Below are 19,153 nucleotides of genomic sequence, written 5' to 3'. Positions count from 1 at the left end.
ATGGCATATGCCATTTGAGCCAGGGTCTGTGACGTGCTAAGTCACTAGTGGGAGCTGCACCTACTTTGAAGTGAGAAGAAATATTGCATATGAGGAGCTGTCGTCAAAGGTTAAGAGCTATTCTGGGGCTGGGGGGTACCTCACTCTGGGATGAGAATATGGCATGCTGGGAGTTGTACCCCGCCACTCCTGAGCATTGCATGCTCGGTGTTGTCTCTGTAGTATGCTAGTTTCTGTTGTAAGTGTTCTCTTTGTTGCTGCCTCTAGCATCTCATGTGGTTAGGCCCTTTCTTAGCTACAACAAACTGGGACCCCAGGAAGGTGTCTGCTGGCTCAGAATTTCCTGAGCTTGATGGAGGGGCCTTCCCACATCCTCAGCTCCCTGAGAGGCTTTCAGTGGCTGACTACAGCAAATCTCAATCTCCTGCTCCCAACTTGACCCCTTGTGTACTCCAGAGGGGGCAGCCAAGTGTTTGGTATCGGGTGGAAGTAGGTGGGAGACTGCATAGTCCTCCCAGGGCACCAAGAGACGGGGAGGCCCATGACTTCTCCCTCCTCTGGGGCCTGCTTCTGGGAGTGAGGGGCTAGAGCTGAGTGCAGTAAACACACAGGAGTTCCCAGATGATTATCCCCTGTGTTCCAAGCATCATTTGCAGTAGCCTAGTCCAGTGTCTGTCTCAAATGATGCAGCACATGCATCTCACTTGATCTTTTTATTTTGCCTGAAACTCCTGTATGATAGTTACATCTTGAAAGCAGGGGCTGAGGTGGTCTACAAGCTAATGCAAGAGGAATACACAGCACATGTGGATGAGGGGAAGGGGACAGCTACAGGAATATAAATAAAAATAAATTAACATTTCCTTGTCCTTGATGCCCTAGATGGGGCAGTGAACTTCCCTCCCCCATTTGATGCATAGATAAAATTGGGCTAATGGCAGTGAGGATGGAGTCCCACAGAAATTAGCCCCTCTTAGCAAAGCTCAATGCAGAGTCCTAGCTGGCTAAAATCTCTTCTCTCTACCTCCATGTGCCAGGAGGAGGGTCTCTCTCTTTGGGAGGATTAGGGGAGGTGTGTCTGGAGAAATGGTTGTAGTTATGGGGGGGGGGGGTGTCCCTGCCTCAAGGTAGAGGCCTTTTTCAGGGAATGGTGTTTGTCTTTCTGGTGGGTGATTGGGGTGGGGGGACAACGTAGGGATAAACTGGTGTGGAGTCAGGTGGGAGGAATGGGTGTCACTGGGTGTGCAGTGCAAGATCCTAAAGCTTGTGAAACAGTCTTGCTTATGTGGGGTCCTACAACCTGTCCCAGGCTGAAAGCCTTATGGCATATTTAGGAAGTGGGTTGGGGGGAACAGCTAATGGAGGGCTCCTTTCCCCTAGACCCCTCTTGCAGACTAGGGAGCCCCAAAAAGAGACTCAGAGAGAGACATGCCTGTGACTATCAGATAGAAATACCAATTGTGTTCAACTGACAATATGTTTGGTGTGGACACCCTCCTCCCAATAATCTCCCTCTCCCAATCACCCTCTTCAGTTCCAAATCTTGAGGAAGCTGTCCCAGGAGCCAGTAGCCACAGCCATGCCATCTGCTGTCACCCCCAGGCAGCTCACCCTGTTGTCATGACCGGAGAGGATCCCTGAAGGGGAGAGAGAACAGACATCATCAAAAGAGAAGGGCTGGGGGAGACATGCTACAGTGTCTGTGGGAATGTGGCCTACATGCCCGTACACCACTATGCACCACGCCAGCTGTGCACGTCATCTTAGCAGGCATCTTCTGCATACCTTAATGCCAAGAGAAGGCATTTCCCTCAGCAGGACTGTAACCTGCCCTTCCTAGGAAAAGAGTGACTTACGTTCCACAACGGAGAGCCTCGGGGAGAACTGACTCCCCAGCTACTAACCTGTCCCTCCTAGAAAAGGGAGCTTTGTCTCCTATGGAGTGACTTGCTGGGGTTCCCAGGCCTCCATTGCAGTACGCAGTCTTAACTGGCAACTTCAGGGCCCACTCACCCACACGCTCCCCCTTCAGGGAGTCCCAGATGTTGCAGTTGAAGTCATCATATCCAGCCAGCATGAGACGCCCACTGCGGGAGAAGGCGACTGAGGTGATTCCGCAGATGATGCTCTCGTGGGAATAGACGATGAGCTCCTGGTCCGCCCGCAGATCAAAGAGGCGGCAGGTGGCATCATCTGAACCGGTGCAGATGGCCTCACCGTTGGGGAAGAACTGAAGAGGGAGACGGCACCATTCATGCAAGGGACCATAATCCTGCCCCACAGCACCTACTACACCAGCCTACCCCCCACCCCAGCTCTGTCAACGCCCCTGCCATTCCAGCCCAGGCCCTAGATAAGGTACTTATCTGGTCCAGTTACCATAGAGTCTGAGCATCTTGTAAATGTGAGTGGTTCTACACCCCAGCAAGGTAGGGAAATGCTACTGTCCCCTTTGCAGTTGTGGACTGAGGTACAGAGAGACTGAGGAGCTTGCCCTAGGGCAGGGAACAAAACCCAGATCTTCCAAGTCCCACATTAGCAATCAAATGACGTGAGCACCCTTCCTCAGATGGGTGGCTCCCCACACACAACTATGACAGTGCCCCTATGATTGTTTCAGTCCTGGGCCTAAAACACATTTGCTGCTCCCCCAGGCTGGACAGGATACGTACACAGATGGCATTGATGTCCGACTCATGCCCTGTGAATGTCTGACGGCAGGTTCCCTCCCGTACGTCCCACAGCTTGGCAGTGGCATCACAGGCCCCGGAGATAAAGAGTTTGAAGTCTGGGGAGACGGCCAGGCTCATGCAGTCTCCAGTGTGACCCATAAACACAGTCTTCTGCTGTCCCGTTTCAATATCCCAGAGTGCGCTGTAAGGGGAGGAGAGAAGAGTCCTCAGGGCTACAGCAACAGAAGTGCTAGAGTCTTGTGGCCACGGGAGACGGACCAGCCTTAAGGCTACATTGGGAAGTTTACCCTATTTTAAAAGAAGGGGTGGAAACTACGGCCCAGGCTACCTGACGAAAAAAGATGTTTTTACCAATCAAGTCAGCTTAACGCAACTGGAGCCTTCTTATCACATTGTGTCAATACAGCTGAATGCCTATACAACCGGGCTACTGGTTGTGTTGTAGCCTAGGACTAAGGGCTTGAGCTAACTCTGGCCAGGTCTATGTTAGAAACTTTTGGTAGCACAGCAATGTTGCCTAGGGGGTGATTATTGTAATTTTACTGGCATAAAAGTGCTGTTGGGCTGTGTAGCTTATTTTGCTCACTAAAGTGCTGTAAACTGTACCAGCTATACTAGCAAACTTTCTAGTGTAGACCTGGCCTCAGCTGGAAAGAAAAATACCAAGTTTATTATACAGAAGGAGAGAGGAATCAGCCTTCTCTTTGTAGCCCTCCCATAATTCTCTATGCCTCAGAATTGCCACACCAAACATTCAAAAACCATGAGTCACGAGTTTCAAATGTAAAAAACGTTGGGTTTATTTTTGTTATCTTCTTTTTGAGCCTTTAAGATGCACTTGGGGGGGGTCACATTTTCCAGTTTTCTCTGCAACCATCAGGGCTAAAAACTGAGATTCTGCCCTAATCCCATGATTCCTGGGGTTGGAGCTTTAAGATAAATGCCGCATATTGGGGACTTGCAATAAAATCATTAGTTGGTAACACCAAAGTCTGGTGAGAGGATGAAGGGAATCACTCACCACGTGGTGTCTCCGGAGCTTGTCACGATATTATTGTCATCCAGGAATCGGCAGCAGGAGAGGTAACCTGAGGGGCAAGAATAATGGGTGATGAGAATAATGGCGGGGGCAGGAGAGTGAGGCTCAGGGGTAGGGATGCCCTGGGCTGCAGAGGTGGGGAAGGTACTCACCTGTGTGGGCCGAGAGCTCCCTGCTCACTTTGACGTTGCCTTCACGAGTCTTGAGATTGTAGATAGAGCACATGTTGTCGAGACCCCCACAGGCCACAAAATTCCCTGAGGGCGCATAGGCACAGGTCATGACCCAGGATGAGCGGAGAGGGATGGCATGAACCTGGGGAGAAATGAAACAGTCCTGGACTCTCCCAGCAAGAGAAACTGAAGGGCAGAGGGCAAGAGTGCTGCCTGTTAGGGGAGCCACTCCAGTCACACCTGTCCCAGCAGGAGGCACTGTAGGAGTCAGGGTGAGTAAGCTGGCTGTAGGGGAAGCTCCCAGTTTTAATTGTACCTTTAAAAGGCTCATGTTATGTAACTCGGAGGCAGTTGGAACTGAGATAGCGAATGAAGCAGATCTCTGTAAAGCACTTTGTCTGAGTGATCGCTGAACACCACGTGGTACTAGGAGTGAAAACGCACTTAGACAATACCCTGAGTGGAAGAATGGAGTGGTTAAAAGCCCCCACCAGAGCTGAAATGCTCTGGAATTTGGAAGACGGCTGGAGAAGGTTCACACAGCCCTTCACTCCACATCTACAAGCCATGGGTGCCAGTAGAAAGGGAAACAATCAGAAAGAAACCTCATTTCTGACAATAGCTGGTTCTGAAGTACTGGATGTGTTGAATAGTTTTTAGTTAACTCAGGCAGAGGAGGCTAACTATGAAATCATAGTACGGGCAGTGGTATTTGAGTACTGCACTCCACCTAAAAATGAGACACATGAGAGATGTTTTTAATCAGAGAGATGGGAACAAAAGGAAAGTGAAGCTATAGAAGATTTTGTGTCTGATCTAAGGCTAGAGTCAATCATGCAGTTTTGGGAGCTTACCTGAGTCCCTTGTAAGAGACCAGGTCGTGTTTGGGATCTGGAACAAAACACTTACAGACAGAGACTATTAGGAGACTGAGCAATTAGAATTTGCCAAGCAACAAATGTCACCCAGTCCAGATTGAAGCTCTGACACTGTAGACATGATAGAGAATCCAAAATACTGCAAGAAAAAATACCTGAGGCCTAGAGGCATGCAGAACCCACAGTCCAAGTCAGAAACGAGATCAAAGCTAGCTCAGGCACACACGTGCTGCAGTCAGACCGCCCGACACTCTTATTATCAGTACACTCAGATAGAGGAGGTGGCTTTGGCGTGAGTCTATGGGGGTAAAACGTTTCATGTCTCTATTTATGGGAGGCCAGTTTTAGCTGAAACTGACCTTAAACCATTTATTGACATTGTGAAAAGGGCCTGGCAACCCTCTCGCCCGACCTCCAAGAATACAGAGATTATTTTTTCAAATTGATTTGCAAATGGAATACAAACTTGGGAGAGATTTGGTGCTTGCAAACACTTTCTAGAACATTTGGCTAAACTGGAGCTAGATTTTGAGCATGACTGATTAAAAAGAAACTTGCCTGGATGAAATGTAGCCCCTGCAGAAGGGGATTAAGGCTATTAGCACAGGGTGCCTGGGATAGCATATGCCCAGATCCCCTATTATCAATTTTAAAATGTAAACATTGAATAAGTGGGCACTGGAGGCTGGCATCATGGGCAAGTGTTGGCATAGTGACACTGAATGAGAGGTGATAGGTAGGGTGGGGATTGATGGTGAAGGGCCTTGAAAGCAGCTTATGTTTGATGTGCTAAAGAACGAGGGAGCAAGTGGAGGGATTCAAAGAGAGGAGTAACATCAGAGTGATGGGTTAGGAAAATGAGCAATGCAGCAGCATTCTGGCTGGATGTGGGTGGGACAAGATTGCATTTGTCAAGGCCAGAGAGAAGGATGTTGCAATAATCAAGGCACAAGATTATGAGAGTTGGGTGGATGGATAGGAAAAGCTGTATCTTAGGGCATGGCTACACTACAGCGGGGATCGACGCTATGAGATCGCTCCACCAGCGGTCGCGGGTCTAGTAAAGACCTGCCAAATTGACTGCAGATTGCTCTCCAGTCGACCCCTGTACTCTACCCCTGACGAGAGGAGTAAGGTAAGTTGACGACCCCCTGCGGTGGAGACCCCGCGGTAACTCGATGTAAGGTACGTCGACTCCAGCTACGTTATTCACATAGCTGGAGTCGTGTAACGTAGGTTGACTTACCGCAGTAGTATAGTCAGCCTTAGAGATTTGGGGCACCACATTTCCTGGTGCCCCGCGCAGCTGCGTGCTGCTCTAGCACCTGCTCCCCCTCTTCCCCATGGCCCAGGCCTCCTCGGGGTGGGGGGAGAAGCTCTCATGCAGCCCCCAGCCCTTTTGCCACCCCAAAACCTTTTGGTTTGAAACTGGGCTGGGATCCTGCCACTGCCTCCCCCGCTTCATCTGCCAGGGAGTGAGGATCGCGGTGATCCCACATTCCTCTGTGTGCCAGCTGTCTTGGCCGCAGCCTGGGGTGTCCTTACCCTTGGTTGGAACCTGTTTACATTGGTTATTAACCCAGTCACAACTCTGCGGCTCTGGTATACCAGCGTCTGGTGAGGGATGCAGGATGCTTCTGCACATTGGCAGGTCCCCTCTGGAGTTGTGTCCCAACCCCAGCGCTGTATAAATACAAGGAGCTCATCTCCCATCCCAGGGTCAACCCAAGTCTGAGTCCTCTCCCAGCTCTCTTTCATGAAGGGCTGTAATTTGGGCAGTGGCGCTATTCTTCCTCATGCTTCTGCTGCTTCTCCCGGTCCTCTAGCTTTTGTTGCTCCAGCTGCAGCTCTTTTGCTCTCAGCTCCAACTACTTCAAATCTACTGATGGGAAACCAGGTCGTGAAGACCCCCCTGCTGGATGGGGAACTGGGTCTGGTGGGCACCCTGCTGCTGCCGCTGCTGCTCCCAGACCCTCCTGAAGCCCCACTTGGGCCTGGAACCTGCTTCTTAGACTGGTCATCCTTCTCCAGCCGTGCAATCAGCTGTGCCTTGTTGAGCTTCCCAACGCTTAGCCCGCTCTCCCTGCACAGGTTTGCAATATTCTTCTTAGGGAGATGGTTATGCACCATTTCCTCCCTGTTTTCTTTAACTTCTCTTGTTTTACTGCTGCCAGCACTTCTGGTGCCTTCAGCAGCCAACTGTCTACTGGGTGCATTCGCCAACCATCCTCTGCTACCACCTGTCATGAATCCACAGGTCCGATGCTCTTGAATGGCTCTGGAACAGTCCTTTCGAGGACCCCGTCTGTGTGTCAGCCCCCTTAGGGTCACACTGTCACTACGGTAGGCCTCTTAGCTTCACTGCCTCCAGGGACCCAACCTCAGAGCCTTCAGCACCCCTGCTTCTCACCGTGAGCGCCCCTCAGTCAGTCCACCTGAACTGGACAGCTGAGGAAGACTCGCACACCCAAAAGGAGCAATGCATCCTTGACTTCCTGATCTGCAGTGACTCTCAGCCAACGTTGTAAAAGCAGAAGGGTTTAATAGCTGTCTGGAACGCAGTATAGAAAGTCCTTAGTTAACATAGGAAAGTTACAGCAAAGTCCACCTGGATCAGTCCTAAGACCCTCTGACCTCCTCTTTAGTCCCGGACTAGAAGCTTTCCTCTGCTTCCAGCAGCCCACACAGTACAATACCCCCGCCCTGCCGCTCCCCACTCCCCAGTCCTTTGTTCTGGCTTCCTAAGGAGGATGGGCCATCCATGGTCATTTGTTGCTAGGTGTCAAATGTCCAGGCAATTGGAGTGACCATTGTCTTCTGGGACTCTCCACGGGCACGAGCCCCAGGCAGCTAAGCGTCGGACTCACCTGTATCTCTGAGTCACTCCAAAGAGTAAAGGACCTTTCCCCTAGTTAACTATGCACCACACAGGGGAAATTGAGGCACACACAATAGTTATCCAAAATATTATGAAAAATTCCCCCTCTGTCACAAGCTCCAAATCAGAGATGACACCTGGGTTACGGGCCTCAGTGACAGGCAGGATGGTGGTATTGTCCAGAGCCATCAAGACAGGAGGTAGCAAAGAGGACTGTTATTCTCACTTCCCTGAAATAGTTTTACTAGATTGAGTATATCAAATCTATTCTTAAATCACATGGTGTGCCTAACCTCCTGATATCTGACAATGGGCCACAGATTAGTGGGCATAAGAGTAAGCAGTTTCAGTGAAGTATTTATTTAGACATAACTGCTAGTACCCATCATCCTCATTCCAATGGGTGGGTGGGAAACAGTCAAAATAATAAAGTATCTACTGAAAAACGCCGAGGAGTCAGATTCTGATCCATATTTAACACTATTAAATTATAGAATGCCACCAATGAAGCACAAGTTGTTACCTGTTGACATTTATTTCACAGAAAACAGAACCAGAATGCCTGTAATGATAGAAGCTGATGTCAGAGAAACCGGGGACTTGCAGATGTATAAAGAGACAGAAAAGGCCAAACCAAAAAAAAAAAATCATTATGATCTAGGGTCCCAGGAGCTGCCAACACTTCAAGAAAATGACACCATGCACATCTATCTGGGAAACAACAGCTGCAAATAGCAGTGGTTTCACCTGAGGTTGCCTCCCCAGACAGACACTTACTGAAGAGGAATAGGCAACACCTTCTCCAACTTCCACAAGAGAGGGAGATAAGGGGCACTGAGTTTGCCATGTTGCCCAAGGAGGTCTCAGACAGGCAACAAGCACAGCAGGTTAAGACAGATGAGCCCGAGCACTTAGCACTGACAGAATAAATGGACGCAGCCTCCTGACAATAGCAGTACTGATATTTCAAGGTAGACCTGCAAGTCCAAACAATGGTGCCGAGGATTGTGAGTTCGATCCTTGAGGGGGCCATTTGGGGATTAGTACTGCTTTGAGCAGGGGGTTGGACTAGATGACCTCCTGAGGTCCCTTCCAACCCTGATATTCTATGATTCTATCTCAGAGATTATTTGCACAGTGTTAGTAAATACAGTCAGTAGATGGACTGGAAGTATTTGGAATTGTATGTTATGTAAATATTGATTGTAAATTGTTATCTTTAAATCTGGTTGGGAAAGGGAGACGTGGGAACTGTACCTTTAAGAGGCTCATGTTATGTAATGCAGAGGCAGCGGGAACTGAACCACTGAATGAAGCAGATCACTGAACACCACAGTATGGCAGGGAGCATGGCCGAAGTTTGGCTGAGGGGGAGCTCCCAGCCATGGGCGCCAGGTTTATATAATTTTTGGTTGTGCACAGAATGGCTCCAAGCAGAGCCGTCCTGTCCATGGGACGGATTGGGGCAACCACCCCAGGCCCCATGCTTTGGGGGGCCCTGAGCTTCAGGGGGATGTGGGGTGCAGGCAGAGCTGTCCCAGTCTTAAGATGGACCGGGGAAACTTTCCTGGACCCCACACTTTGGGGGCCACCATGGTTCAGGGGGACACGGGGCCCAGGGTAGCCTGGGCTGGTTAACGGGGAGCCTGGCGCCAGCAGCAGCGAGCGACCTGGCCCCAGCCCACTCCGCTCTGCTCCGCCCTGCTGGCTCCCAGCATTGCTTGGGGGAAGGGGCGGAAGCCAGAAAGAGGCGGGGCGGGGGCTTGGGAGAAGGGGTGTAATGGGGGTGGGGAGGGGGCAGAGCAGGACAAGGTTGGGACCGGGTCGCTTGCTCCTGCCGGTGCCTGGCCCCCCCGCTAGCTGTCCTGGACCCAGAGCTGTCCCGTCCATAGGACAGACCGGGGCAACCGCCCTTGGCCCCGTGCTATGGGGTGCCCTGCACTTCTGGGTGATGTGGGGTCCAGGGTGGCCTGGAGGGTTAGCTGGGGGCCTGACGCTGGCAGCAGTGAGTGACCCAGTCCCCTCCCTGTCCCCATTCCACCCCTTCCTCCAAGCCCCGCCTCTTTCTGGCTTCCTCCTCCTCTCGCAAGCGATGTCAGGAGCCGGTGGGGTGGAGCAGAGTGGGGTGGGCTAGGTTGCTCGCTGCTGTCTGCACCAGGCCCCTTGCTAACCCGCCCAGGATGCCCTGGACCCCATGTCCCCCTGAAGTACGGGGGCCCCCAAAGCACGGTGACCCCAAACATTGGTGTAGCCGGGCCCACGTTCCTAAAAATTGGTTGAGCACGGGCACCACAGGCCCGTATAACTCGCCGCCTATGCTCCCAGTTATTCCACTCCAGGCCTCCCCTAGCAGGTGATTCTGGCTACAGGTGTGTGCTCCCAACTCTTACCTTATTGGTTGTGTAAGTGTCCCACACGATCAGTTTCCCATCTTGCGAGGCACTGACCAAGAGTCTACGAGAGAGGAAGCAGGCCCTGTTAGTGTCACCTCTCCCACTGGGCCACTCCCACCAGCATCCCCCTCCCCTCCCTCTCACTGCACCAGCTCACATTCCCTAAATAAGCAGCAGGGATAGGGTGACCAGATGTCCCGATTTTATAGGGACAGTCCCGATTTTTGGGTCTTTTTCTTATATAGGCTCCTATTACCCTCTACCCCCGTCCCGATTTTTCACACTTGCTGTCTGGTCACTCTAAGCAGGGGCAGCCAGCGTTTCACTCACTTGGAGTCCGTGCACCAGTGCATTGCATAGATCTTGGCCAGGTGCCCACGCAGAGTCCTCCGCGTACGCATCTGAATGCGTCCAACTACCTCCACCCCGGACACAATCTAGGGGGGTGGGAGATTCCCCCAAGGAGAGAGAGAGTTAAACCTCAGCCAGCAGGGAAGGGGGTTCTCCAACCCCCCACATTGCCACATGGCTCCATCCCTCATTCCCTCTCCAGGCTGTTCTGGGAAGCGCAGCCTGGGGGTTGTGGCTGATTTGCACAGCCACACCTGGTTGAGGTTGGCTAACACCATCTCCTACCTGAGCAAGTGTAGTGTCAGCACAGGCTTTCCGTGCATCCTGCAGGGAGAGAGGGAATAGCAAGAGACAGAGCGAGCATGAGAGACAGGAGGCAAGGGCAAGAGAGACTCAGGTACAAGATTTGAAAACCTCTTTAGATTTACTTCCATTGTAAGCAACTTGGGCCAGGGACCGTCATTTTGTTCTGTTTGTACAGCACCCAGTGCAACAGACTCCTGGGTCAGGGCTAGGGCTCCTGGGCACTATGGTAATAACACAAATAATTATAAAGAATAAGTTGGGGCACAACTCCCACCTTTCCCCCACCCCAGGCCATAGGCGCCGACTTCTGCTCCCACTGGTGAGTGCTCGACCCCCCTCTGCCCCCAGCACTGCCCCCACTCCACACCTTCCCCCAAGTTCCCAACCCCACCCTGCCTCTTCTCACCCCTGCTCCGCCTCCACCCTGCCCCCATTCTACCCCCTTCCCTAAGTTCCCGCCCCACCTCTTCCCCCCGAAGCGCGCTGTGTCCCCACTCCTCCCCCTCCCTCCCAGAGCATCCTGAGCACTACCAAACAGCTCTTTGGCAGTGGGCAGAAGTGCTGGGAGGGAGAGGGAGGAGCAGGAACATGGCGTGCTCAAGGGAGGAGGTGGGGAAGAGGCAGGGGGAGCTTGGCTGCTGGTGGGTATTGAGCACCCGCTAATTTTTTCCCCGTGGGTGCTCCAGCCCTGGAGCATCCATGCAGTTGGCGCCTATGCCTCAGGCTATACAGCTACTTTTCTCCACACTAAGCCCCTCCACTGGGGTGCACCCCACGCACACCCCAAAGGACAGGGAGATTAAATCCTGGGGAGGAGAGGAAGGAATCAAATTCTATGATGTGACACTCCTTCCCTGGTCTCACAGACCACCCACCACCTGCCACTCATCTCTAGCACATGCCATACACATTTCTTATTGTGGGCGGGGAGGGGGGTTTAGTAGTTGCCTTCTTAGTAGGGGCTCTTGGGATTAAGGCAGGAGAGAGCGGAGGTCTCCCTGGTTGGGAATTCCCTGCTGTGGAGGGAGGGGCTCCTTCAGGATAGGGTTATTTTGGGCAGAGTGGAGCAGCTCCCTTGGGCTGGGATTCCCCTGAGCAGATGGGAGGAGGGAGAAAGTGGGGTGCATGGACTGGTTCCATCTCCAGTGTTACCGCAATCTGTTTCTTCAGCTGCTCGGCCTCCTGCCTCATCTGTTCCATTTCCCCCATCTCGATCGGCTAGTAATGGGTCCTCCACTCGGGATAGCCTGAGTCCTGGAGAGACCAAAATGAGGGGGAAGGGGGGGCTGTCAGAGGCCACTAGTTAGAAGGTCTCACCTTTCCCTCACACCTCCCATTGCTCAGCATCCCAAAGGGCTTTACACACTCCATGTGCACATGGAACACTTTACCCACTGCTGAGATGCAGCAATCTCTGGGGTGGGACTTGGCAGCCATTTAACAGCTGCATTACAGGGCATTTTGGGACAGGAAGTGGAGTGCTGTATCTGGTTGAACCTGTGTGAGGACTGTAGGGAGGAGGAATGGACTCATCTCAGTTGAGGTTTGGCCAAGAAAATGCAGTTCATTGCGCAACTCATGGGGAGAGTGACAGATCTCAGGCAATCAGGACTCTAGTTTCATATTTTCTCTAAAAACATCTCTAGCATCACACAACTCTGGGACCTGGGCTAACTCGGAGCGGAGAGTGAGTCAGCTACACAGCTTTCTGAAATCTACTTAAAATGTCCAGTTTTCCCCAGTGATTCTAGCTCCTCCCCCAGCCTGCAGTCCCCATCCTGTCCCACACACCTGCACTTTGTTAGTTCAACATTTCCCCGGTGATGGTGTCAGATTCCCGGATGGGCCTCATGTGATTTGCATCTCACCTGTTTGTCGGCAGAGATCAGCTCCCAGGTTTGGAAGTTTCCTTAGGCCCAGCCAGCCCCGAGGTTAGTGACAGACCCTTCGCCAGGACCACAGCTTCCCAGGTGAGGAAACACGATGGGCTGTACATGCAGGATTTCTCCTTCCAGCCCCGAGGGGTTACTTTGGCCATTCCCACCAGGTAGGCAGGGGTTGCCTTAGCCCTGTTTGAGGGAATCCTTTCTTGCCACAGTCTGAGCTCTAGCTTCCAGTTTCCCTGCCCTTGGGGAGACAGCTCCCTGGGCTCACGGACCCCTCAGCACTGGGGGGATAGCTCCTGAGCTCCTTTCCCTTGGCTCAGTCTCAGCCCCTTCCTTGTGGTTGCTCCTGCTGGGGCCCTCCTCAGGCACATGCAGACAATTCTCAAATCTCTCCTTTTATTCCTGGCTTTGCCAAGCCAGCTGGATTTAGCTCTTCGACTCTCTCCCCAGAACTCAACTCCACCACCCCGTGAGCCTTTCTGTGGCTCTTCCTTGAGTCCCCCCAACCCGAGCCACACTTCAAGGTTCTCAAAGCCCTGTTCGGGGGCCCCTTGAGAGGCAATGCAGAATCTCAGCTTTCATTACACACAGGTTGGTTTCTTGCTCTTTTTCTTGCAAAGAGCCTTACAAATGCAATGCAAGGAGTCCAGGAAAGCCAAGGTCACAAGCCCTTGGATTTTTGGGATGGCCCATGGCTGCATTTGTGAGAGTCAGTGACCCTTGGGCTGGCCCTGATGCTTGTAGGGTGAGCCAAGGCTCCTCTCTGCTAGTTGCCTGTGGCTGAGTGGTCAGGGTCACCTGTGGCCACCCAGAGGGGCAGCTCAGTAGCATTAGAGGCAGCATATTCTAGTGGACTAAGTGGAGTATGGCCAGCAAATCAATAATCTCATCACTGATCCCAGCTTCCTCTGTGGCTGTACCCCAGGTCCCCCTGTTATGAAATGGGGTTAATAAGCATGACCCACCATGTGGTGGGGCTGAGACAACCAGCTGATGTTTGGAAGGTGAGGCACAAAAATCCCCCAGAATTCACAGGGAGGACTGGCTGCTTCCCCCCAGCTCCCAGCCTGCTTGGAGAATTGTTCCTGTAGTAAAAGTTGGCAACATGTTCCCTGTTCTCCTGCAGCAGCTGTCTGAGTGGAGACAGGACCTAAAGATCCCTCCCAGCACCAGCCCCACTAGTTCAAAAATCATGAGTCAGGCCCCAAGATCATGATATTTAAACCAAAAATATATGTGCCTCCTTGTTTCTTTGCTGTCTGGTTTCTGGGCCTTCTGGATGCACTGAGGTCCCATTTCCCAGCTCTTCTTCCCAGCAGCAAGGGCTAGAACTGTATTTTTTTAAATGAAAGCTGAGATTCTCAGGTAGTTACAGAATCAGGAGCAGGGGCTTTAGGAAAAGCATCAAATATCATGAGATGTGATAAAATCATGAGTTGGCAATACTACCAGACACACTTTTTATAGTCCATTAAGTTCTGAAGAAGTGGGTTTTTTTACCCACAAAAACTTATGCCCAAATAAATCTGTTAGTCTTTAAGGTGCCACCGGACTCCTTGTTGTTTTTGTGGATACAGACTAACATGGCTACCTCCTGAAACTTAAGTTCAGGGTGTATTCCATACAGCCATCCCCAGCCCTGCAAATCCTAAGGCCAGACTGCTGAAGAACAAGAGTCCCCCATAATCAGGAATCAGTTACCTTTCAGGCCTGGGAGGTAATCTTTCTGGACTCTGTCCTTCACCCCGCTTCCACCCTCCCGTGCATCAGCAATGTCCTGGAGACTTGTGCCCAGCTCTGTTCAGCTGCCTCCGCTCTCATCAAACCAGATAATTTCCCTCTCACCTTGCATGGACCCTGTGCTACAATCCTGCCATCAGTTCTCTGTACCTCCTCACTGTCACCTCTGGGTAGTCCTCAAGCTGCACCTACCATCTTGCAGTGCGTTTCTCTCTGGCTCATCTCCTCCAGCCTCTGCTCCTGAAATCCAGGCCCCTCTTCTGAAATCCTCATCTCAGGCTCCATCTCCTCTGGCCCGGACAATTGAAGCTTCCTCGCATCCAGCCTCCCTACAGCTGTTTGGCTGCGACACCCCTCCAGAAGCTTGCTTAAGTTGACTTCACGGACTTCTCTCTCCTCCCTTTCCACCATGTGGAGCTGAGAACGTCCTGCTACTCTCCAGCTCCTGCCACATTTGGAGCAGCCTCCTTGGATGCTCCACCTTACCCACTATCCATCCCATTTCCAGCCTCACCCACACATGCCTTTCCTCCCTTAGCCTATTCAGTTCTTTCTCTCTCTCCTTGGCTGAGTTTTTAAACTCTGGAATTGGTTTGGGGGGCCAGAGTTGTAGGAAGCTGCTACATGGAATGAAGCTGCAGAAGTTGAGGGATTTACAGAGCTGGTAGGAGGATCAAAAGGACAGAGGCACACTGTTAAGGAGGGATAGAAAAGCTAAATATAGAGGGAGTGAGAGAAGCTATGGCTCAGCCTCAGGTCTTCATCAGAACCCTTAAATCCCTTTGAGGAAACAATCTAAATGAAGTTTGGGAATTGTTTCCAGCCTCAGAAGGACAAAGAGCCACAGCTGAGAGATAAGAATAACTTTACCTTCCCCGTAGCCTCCACTGCACCTCATCCCAAAGTGATTTGCAGAGAGTGAGTCACCTCCCAGCTCTAAAATGCAGCTGCCTCTGGGGAAGGGCATGGCAGGTGCTTAAGAGTGATACTGCATGAAAATTTAGGACAGGAAGTGGAGGAGAATCCAGTCTCAGAATTGAATCAGCAAAGAAAACTAAAGGAATCAGAATGGAACTATTCCAAGCTCAGTGGTTCTCAAACTTTTGTACTGGTGACTCCCTTTCACATAGCAAGCCTCTGAGTGCGACCCCCCCTTATAAATTAAAAACTTTTTTTATATTTAACACTATTATAAATGCTGGAGGTGAAGCAGGGTTTGGGATGGAGGCTGACAGCTCGTGATCCCTACGTAATAACCTCTCCAGTTTGAGAACCCCTGCCCAAGCTGAAGATTGGCCCAGGACATTGGAGTTAACACCCTGACTTTGGGGGAAATACCCATGGATCTATCGAACCTAGCATAGATGAAGGGCCTATATTCTCAGAAGCAGCTAGTGATTCTGGGTGCCTCCGTTTTTGGGTGCCCAACCTCAGATACCTTAAAGGGACCTAGTTTTCAGAGGGCAGGTGCTCATCACTTTCCAAAAATCAAGCCCCTTTATGGTGTCTCAAGTTGGGTTCCCAAAAACTGAGGAACCCCAAACCACTAGTACCTTTTGACAATATAGGTCAGCTTATTGATTAATGACTCAGCTGGAAGCTGATACCTCGAACAGCACAGCAACCCCTACCACTGTGTTAGGGCATCGGGATCAGGAGTGACTTGGGTGAGAAGATGCCCCCTACTGAGTCACCCAGGCCACTGCAGCACAGCTCCCTTAGCAGCATGCTGGGGTATTGGAGCTAGTCTGCCCTCTTTGCTGAATCCCTCCATTGGCTTCCCTCATTATATTCAAGTTTCTTATCTTTGCCATAGCTCTGCTCTTCTGGTTTAACAGCTCTTGTTGTCTACCATGTTTCCCCTCCTCACCCCTGCGGCTCCAATGAAATCAACTAACTTTCCTTTGCCTCTTTCCAGGCTGCCCCTTAGCCATGAAAAGCCTCCAGCCATGGGTGCTGGAACAATTTGCATAGTGGGGGAGCTGAGAGCCCTTGAACCAACTGTAGCCCCTGTACGTGATGGGAACCACTTCAAGCCCGGGGCTGCGGCAGCGCTCCCCGTTCTAGCACCTTTGCCTCCAACTGATCTTCCTCTGCGGTGTTGCCTATAAGCAAACAGTCAAATCCCAGCAGCCATTTGCTCTATTTATAATAAACTAAGCAAATGTATCTTTGTCTATAAAAAATGGGTCTATTCAATTATCTTCATGCCCTGCCCCCTTCATGAATCACTCATGTTCCTGGCCTGTAAGCTCTTCGGCCAGGGCCCGTGTCTTTGTATGCGTTAGTACAGCACTTAGCACCACTGACTGGGCATCTGGGTGCCACTGGAACAGGCGTATTAAACATCTCATAACCCAACTGTAATGGCTGAGTGGAGAGCACCCCCCAGCCCTGCAGCACGGCCCCCCAGCACCACATTGGGACAGTGGGGCGGTAAGAACACCTAGGGAGTCACCTACATCACCTCATCCTGTTTGAATGAGAAATGGAGAAAATCGTTGGGTGGGGGTTGAACCCTCTGGTTTATATCAGCCCATGTGGCATCACCCATCTTGGAAAGGGGGCTGCAGCTCAGCTGAGGCTGGGGAGCCTTAAATAGAAAAGCGAAAGGCACAGAAGGGTTTAGGCTTAACAGGGGATGTCATGGTCCCTGTGTAATCCCTAGGCAGGTGCTGTGTACTTGCCCCGGTAACCCTGAGCATCTTCAGAGCTGGATAGAGAGATGATCCTCTTCCTCTGCTACGGAGATCAAAGGGCAAGGATAAAATTACCCTGATCTCGCTCTTTTTCTCCAAATGGGATAGGAGCTTGTTGCAAAGAGCCGGGCGGGGAGCACAATGAGTGTGTGGGGTCCTATTGGAAAGTCTGACTTCCAGTTCCCTACAAGTGGGGTTATACACCCCTGTGACATGCTGGAAACTGCTGGGAAGGGATGTCTGCGACCCATGTGCAATAGAGACGAGTGGATTTTAACCCCAACCTTCCTCCTACAGAAATATCCCCTTCCACAGTCTACACATCTATGTACAAAGTGAGACCCACACCCAGGGCCCCCCCAGATCTGCAGAGAGGGTCACATAAGGCATCTAGGACCCACTTGGGCATACAGAACCCCCCAAATGCCAAGGAGAGGGAGGTAGGCTCAGGGCAAGCAGCAGCAAAGGAATGTCCTTACCTGGTCTGTGGGGAGAGGTGGCAGCTGTCCCCTCCTGTTTGGCACTCCCTTGGTCCCCTGGGGATTTAGTCCCCCGTCAGGATGGGAGCCCCTGGTCACGCTGTGGTCCCCCTCAATCCTTCCCGTCCTGGCGCCAGCTATCCACACACTGTGTCCCTCTCTCACTCTTGGTGTGTCAGCCTCTCCCAGGACTGATCTCCCCATGGGGAGCTGGGAGGCTGTGTGTGTGGGGGTGGGGGGAGAGGTGGGTTGGGGAGGGCTGATTCTAGGAGCAGCGTCAGGCAAATTAAATCAGACACCAGAGAGTTGGGGAAATCGGATTGGGACTTAATGCAAAGCAGGTGGTATGGGAGGAGATGGAGGGACAGGAGAGAGTGTGCTGCTTCTGAAGGGAAAAACACCACACAAAGATTTGACTCCCTTTGTTTGTTAGTAACAAACTAATCAGAGGAAGATTAGGCAGAAAGAGCTAGGATCATAAAATGGGGGGTGGGGGGCTGTGCCAGACACTGAATCCCCACGCTCTCCTGAGAAAGAGCCCCTCATTGGGATAGGGCTCAGGTCGTAACCCGACAGGCAGGGGAAGAAAGGCCTGTGCCCCTTGTGGTATCCTGGCCACCCCCAGATAGAAACCCTCGTGTATGGGGGCAGGGCTGGGATCTGGCCCCAGGGGGATGCAGAGGTGGGATGGGGAATGGTATTGGGTGGGCTGGCAAAAGCATTTGCTTGAAGGCCTTTTGGCAGCTGCTTTTGCGGGATGCTGCTGTGGGGGATTATCTTGGCCTCAATCGCTTTTAATCTCTCCTGCAGCTTTGGCCCAATCCTGAGATAAATACCTTTTAATGGATCTCATCTGACGTCAGGAAGCATCAATCTAATTACCCAGGCCACCTCTGGGCCAGAGCTAGGCACCACAGCATTGCAGTGCCTGGTCACCCCAGACAGGACTATGAGGCTGGTGAGAACAATCTATCTCATAATCAATTTCCAAGTCCTCTCCGAATACAGGGAAGAAATTATATAGGAGGAGAGATGTGACACTGCCAATGGATGGGGAGCGGGAACCTGAAACACACAGTGATTTTTTTTCTCTCAGCTCCTGGCCATCAAGTGAGAGTAATGGATAAAACAAGATGGGATGTTGCCAGGCGTGGTGGGGAATGAACAACTGGTTTCAGTAGATATGCATCAGAGCAATTCCTCAACGTCATTAGAGTGTAAAAGGTGTGGTAGCATCTGCTCAACCTTCTCATCCTCCAAAGCTCACTGGGATGAGATTAACCATACACAGCAGCTCTGACTGAACAGCATCTGGGAACCAATGGGTGTGTATGGAACAATGACCCAATCATTACACTTGTATTTCTGTCCTGGGCTCCCCACACAGCTCTGCCAATGTCCCTCAGTCCTGCCCTGCAGCCCCCTGCTATTAGGCTGTCTCTGGCTTAGGCCTGTGCATTTCATGTAGCCTGGATTGTTCTCTGGTTCTAATCCCTCCCAGAAATGGGGTTATTGCTCTTTTCAAGACCCCCGCTCTCTCAGCTCCATATAATCCCATCTCTGAATGCTAATACCTTGGGCAGTGACAGCAGATTGTTCTTATCCCAGTCTGGACAATGCTAAACGATACAACAGCCC

General features: G+C 51.6%; 1 protein-coding gene across 2 annotated transcripts; it reads right to left on the bottom strand.

Moving 5' to 3' along the window:
* Positions 1 to 476: 476 nt before the first annotated feature.
* GNB3 (G protein subunit beta 3) lies at positions 477 to 18,007 on the bottom strand. 2 transcript variants are annotated; one of them, XM_039532036.1, is made up of 10 exons: positions 17,516 to 18,007; positions 11,864 to 11,965; positions 10,691 to 10,729; positions 10,385 to 10,491; positions 10,052 to 10,115; positions 3,885 to 4,047; positions 3,715 to 3,781; positions 2,673 to 2,874; positions 2,014 to 2,230; positions 477 to 1,637 (listed from the first exon to the last, which is right to left on the bottom strand). In XM_039532036.1, exons 2-10 carry the CDS (start codon positions 11,918 to 11,920, stop codon positions 1,531 to 1,533), a joined length of 1,023 nt encoding a protein of 340 aa, XP_039387970.1. In that variant the 5' UTR covers positions 11,921 to 11,965; positions 17,516 to 18,007; the 3' UTR covers positions 477 to 1,530. The 2 variants fall into 2 exon arrangements, with proteins under 2 accessions (XP_039387970.1, XP_039387974.1); XM_039532040.1 differs by lacking the exon at positions 17,516 to 18,007 and adding an exon at positions 14,530 to 14,948.
* Between the last annotated feature and the right edge of the window lie 1,146 nt (positions 18,008 to 19,153).

This window comes from Mauremys reevesii, linkage group 1, assembly GCF_016161935.1.
Source record: "Mauremys reevesii isolate NIE-2019 linkage group 1, ASM1616193v1, whole genome shotgun sequence".
NCBI lineage: Eukaryota > Metazoa > Chordata > Testudines > Geoemydidae > Mauremys > Mauremys reevesii.
This window is presented reverse-complemented; position numbering and strand designations above follow the sequence as displayed.

What these genes read in the sequence shown, in the direction of transcription:
- GNB3 (XM_039532036.1), bottom strand. Translation starts at nt 11,920, where the DNA reads ATGGGGGAAATGGAACAGATGAGGCAGGAGGCCGAGCAGCTGAAGAAA. An exon ending in GGAGCTCTCGGCCCACACAG is followed by an intron (nt 3,782 to 3,884) that starts GTGAGTACCTTC and finishes CTTGCCCCTCAG; the next exon opens with GTTACCTCTCCTGCTGCCGA. An exon ending in AGCTCCGGAGACACCACGTG is followed by an intron (nt 2,875 to 3,714) that starts GTGAGTGATTCC and finishes CTCCCCTTACAG; the next exon opens with CGCACTCTGGGATATTGAAA.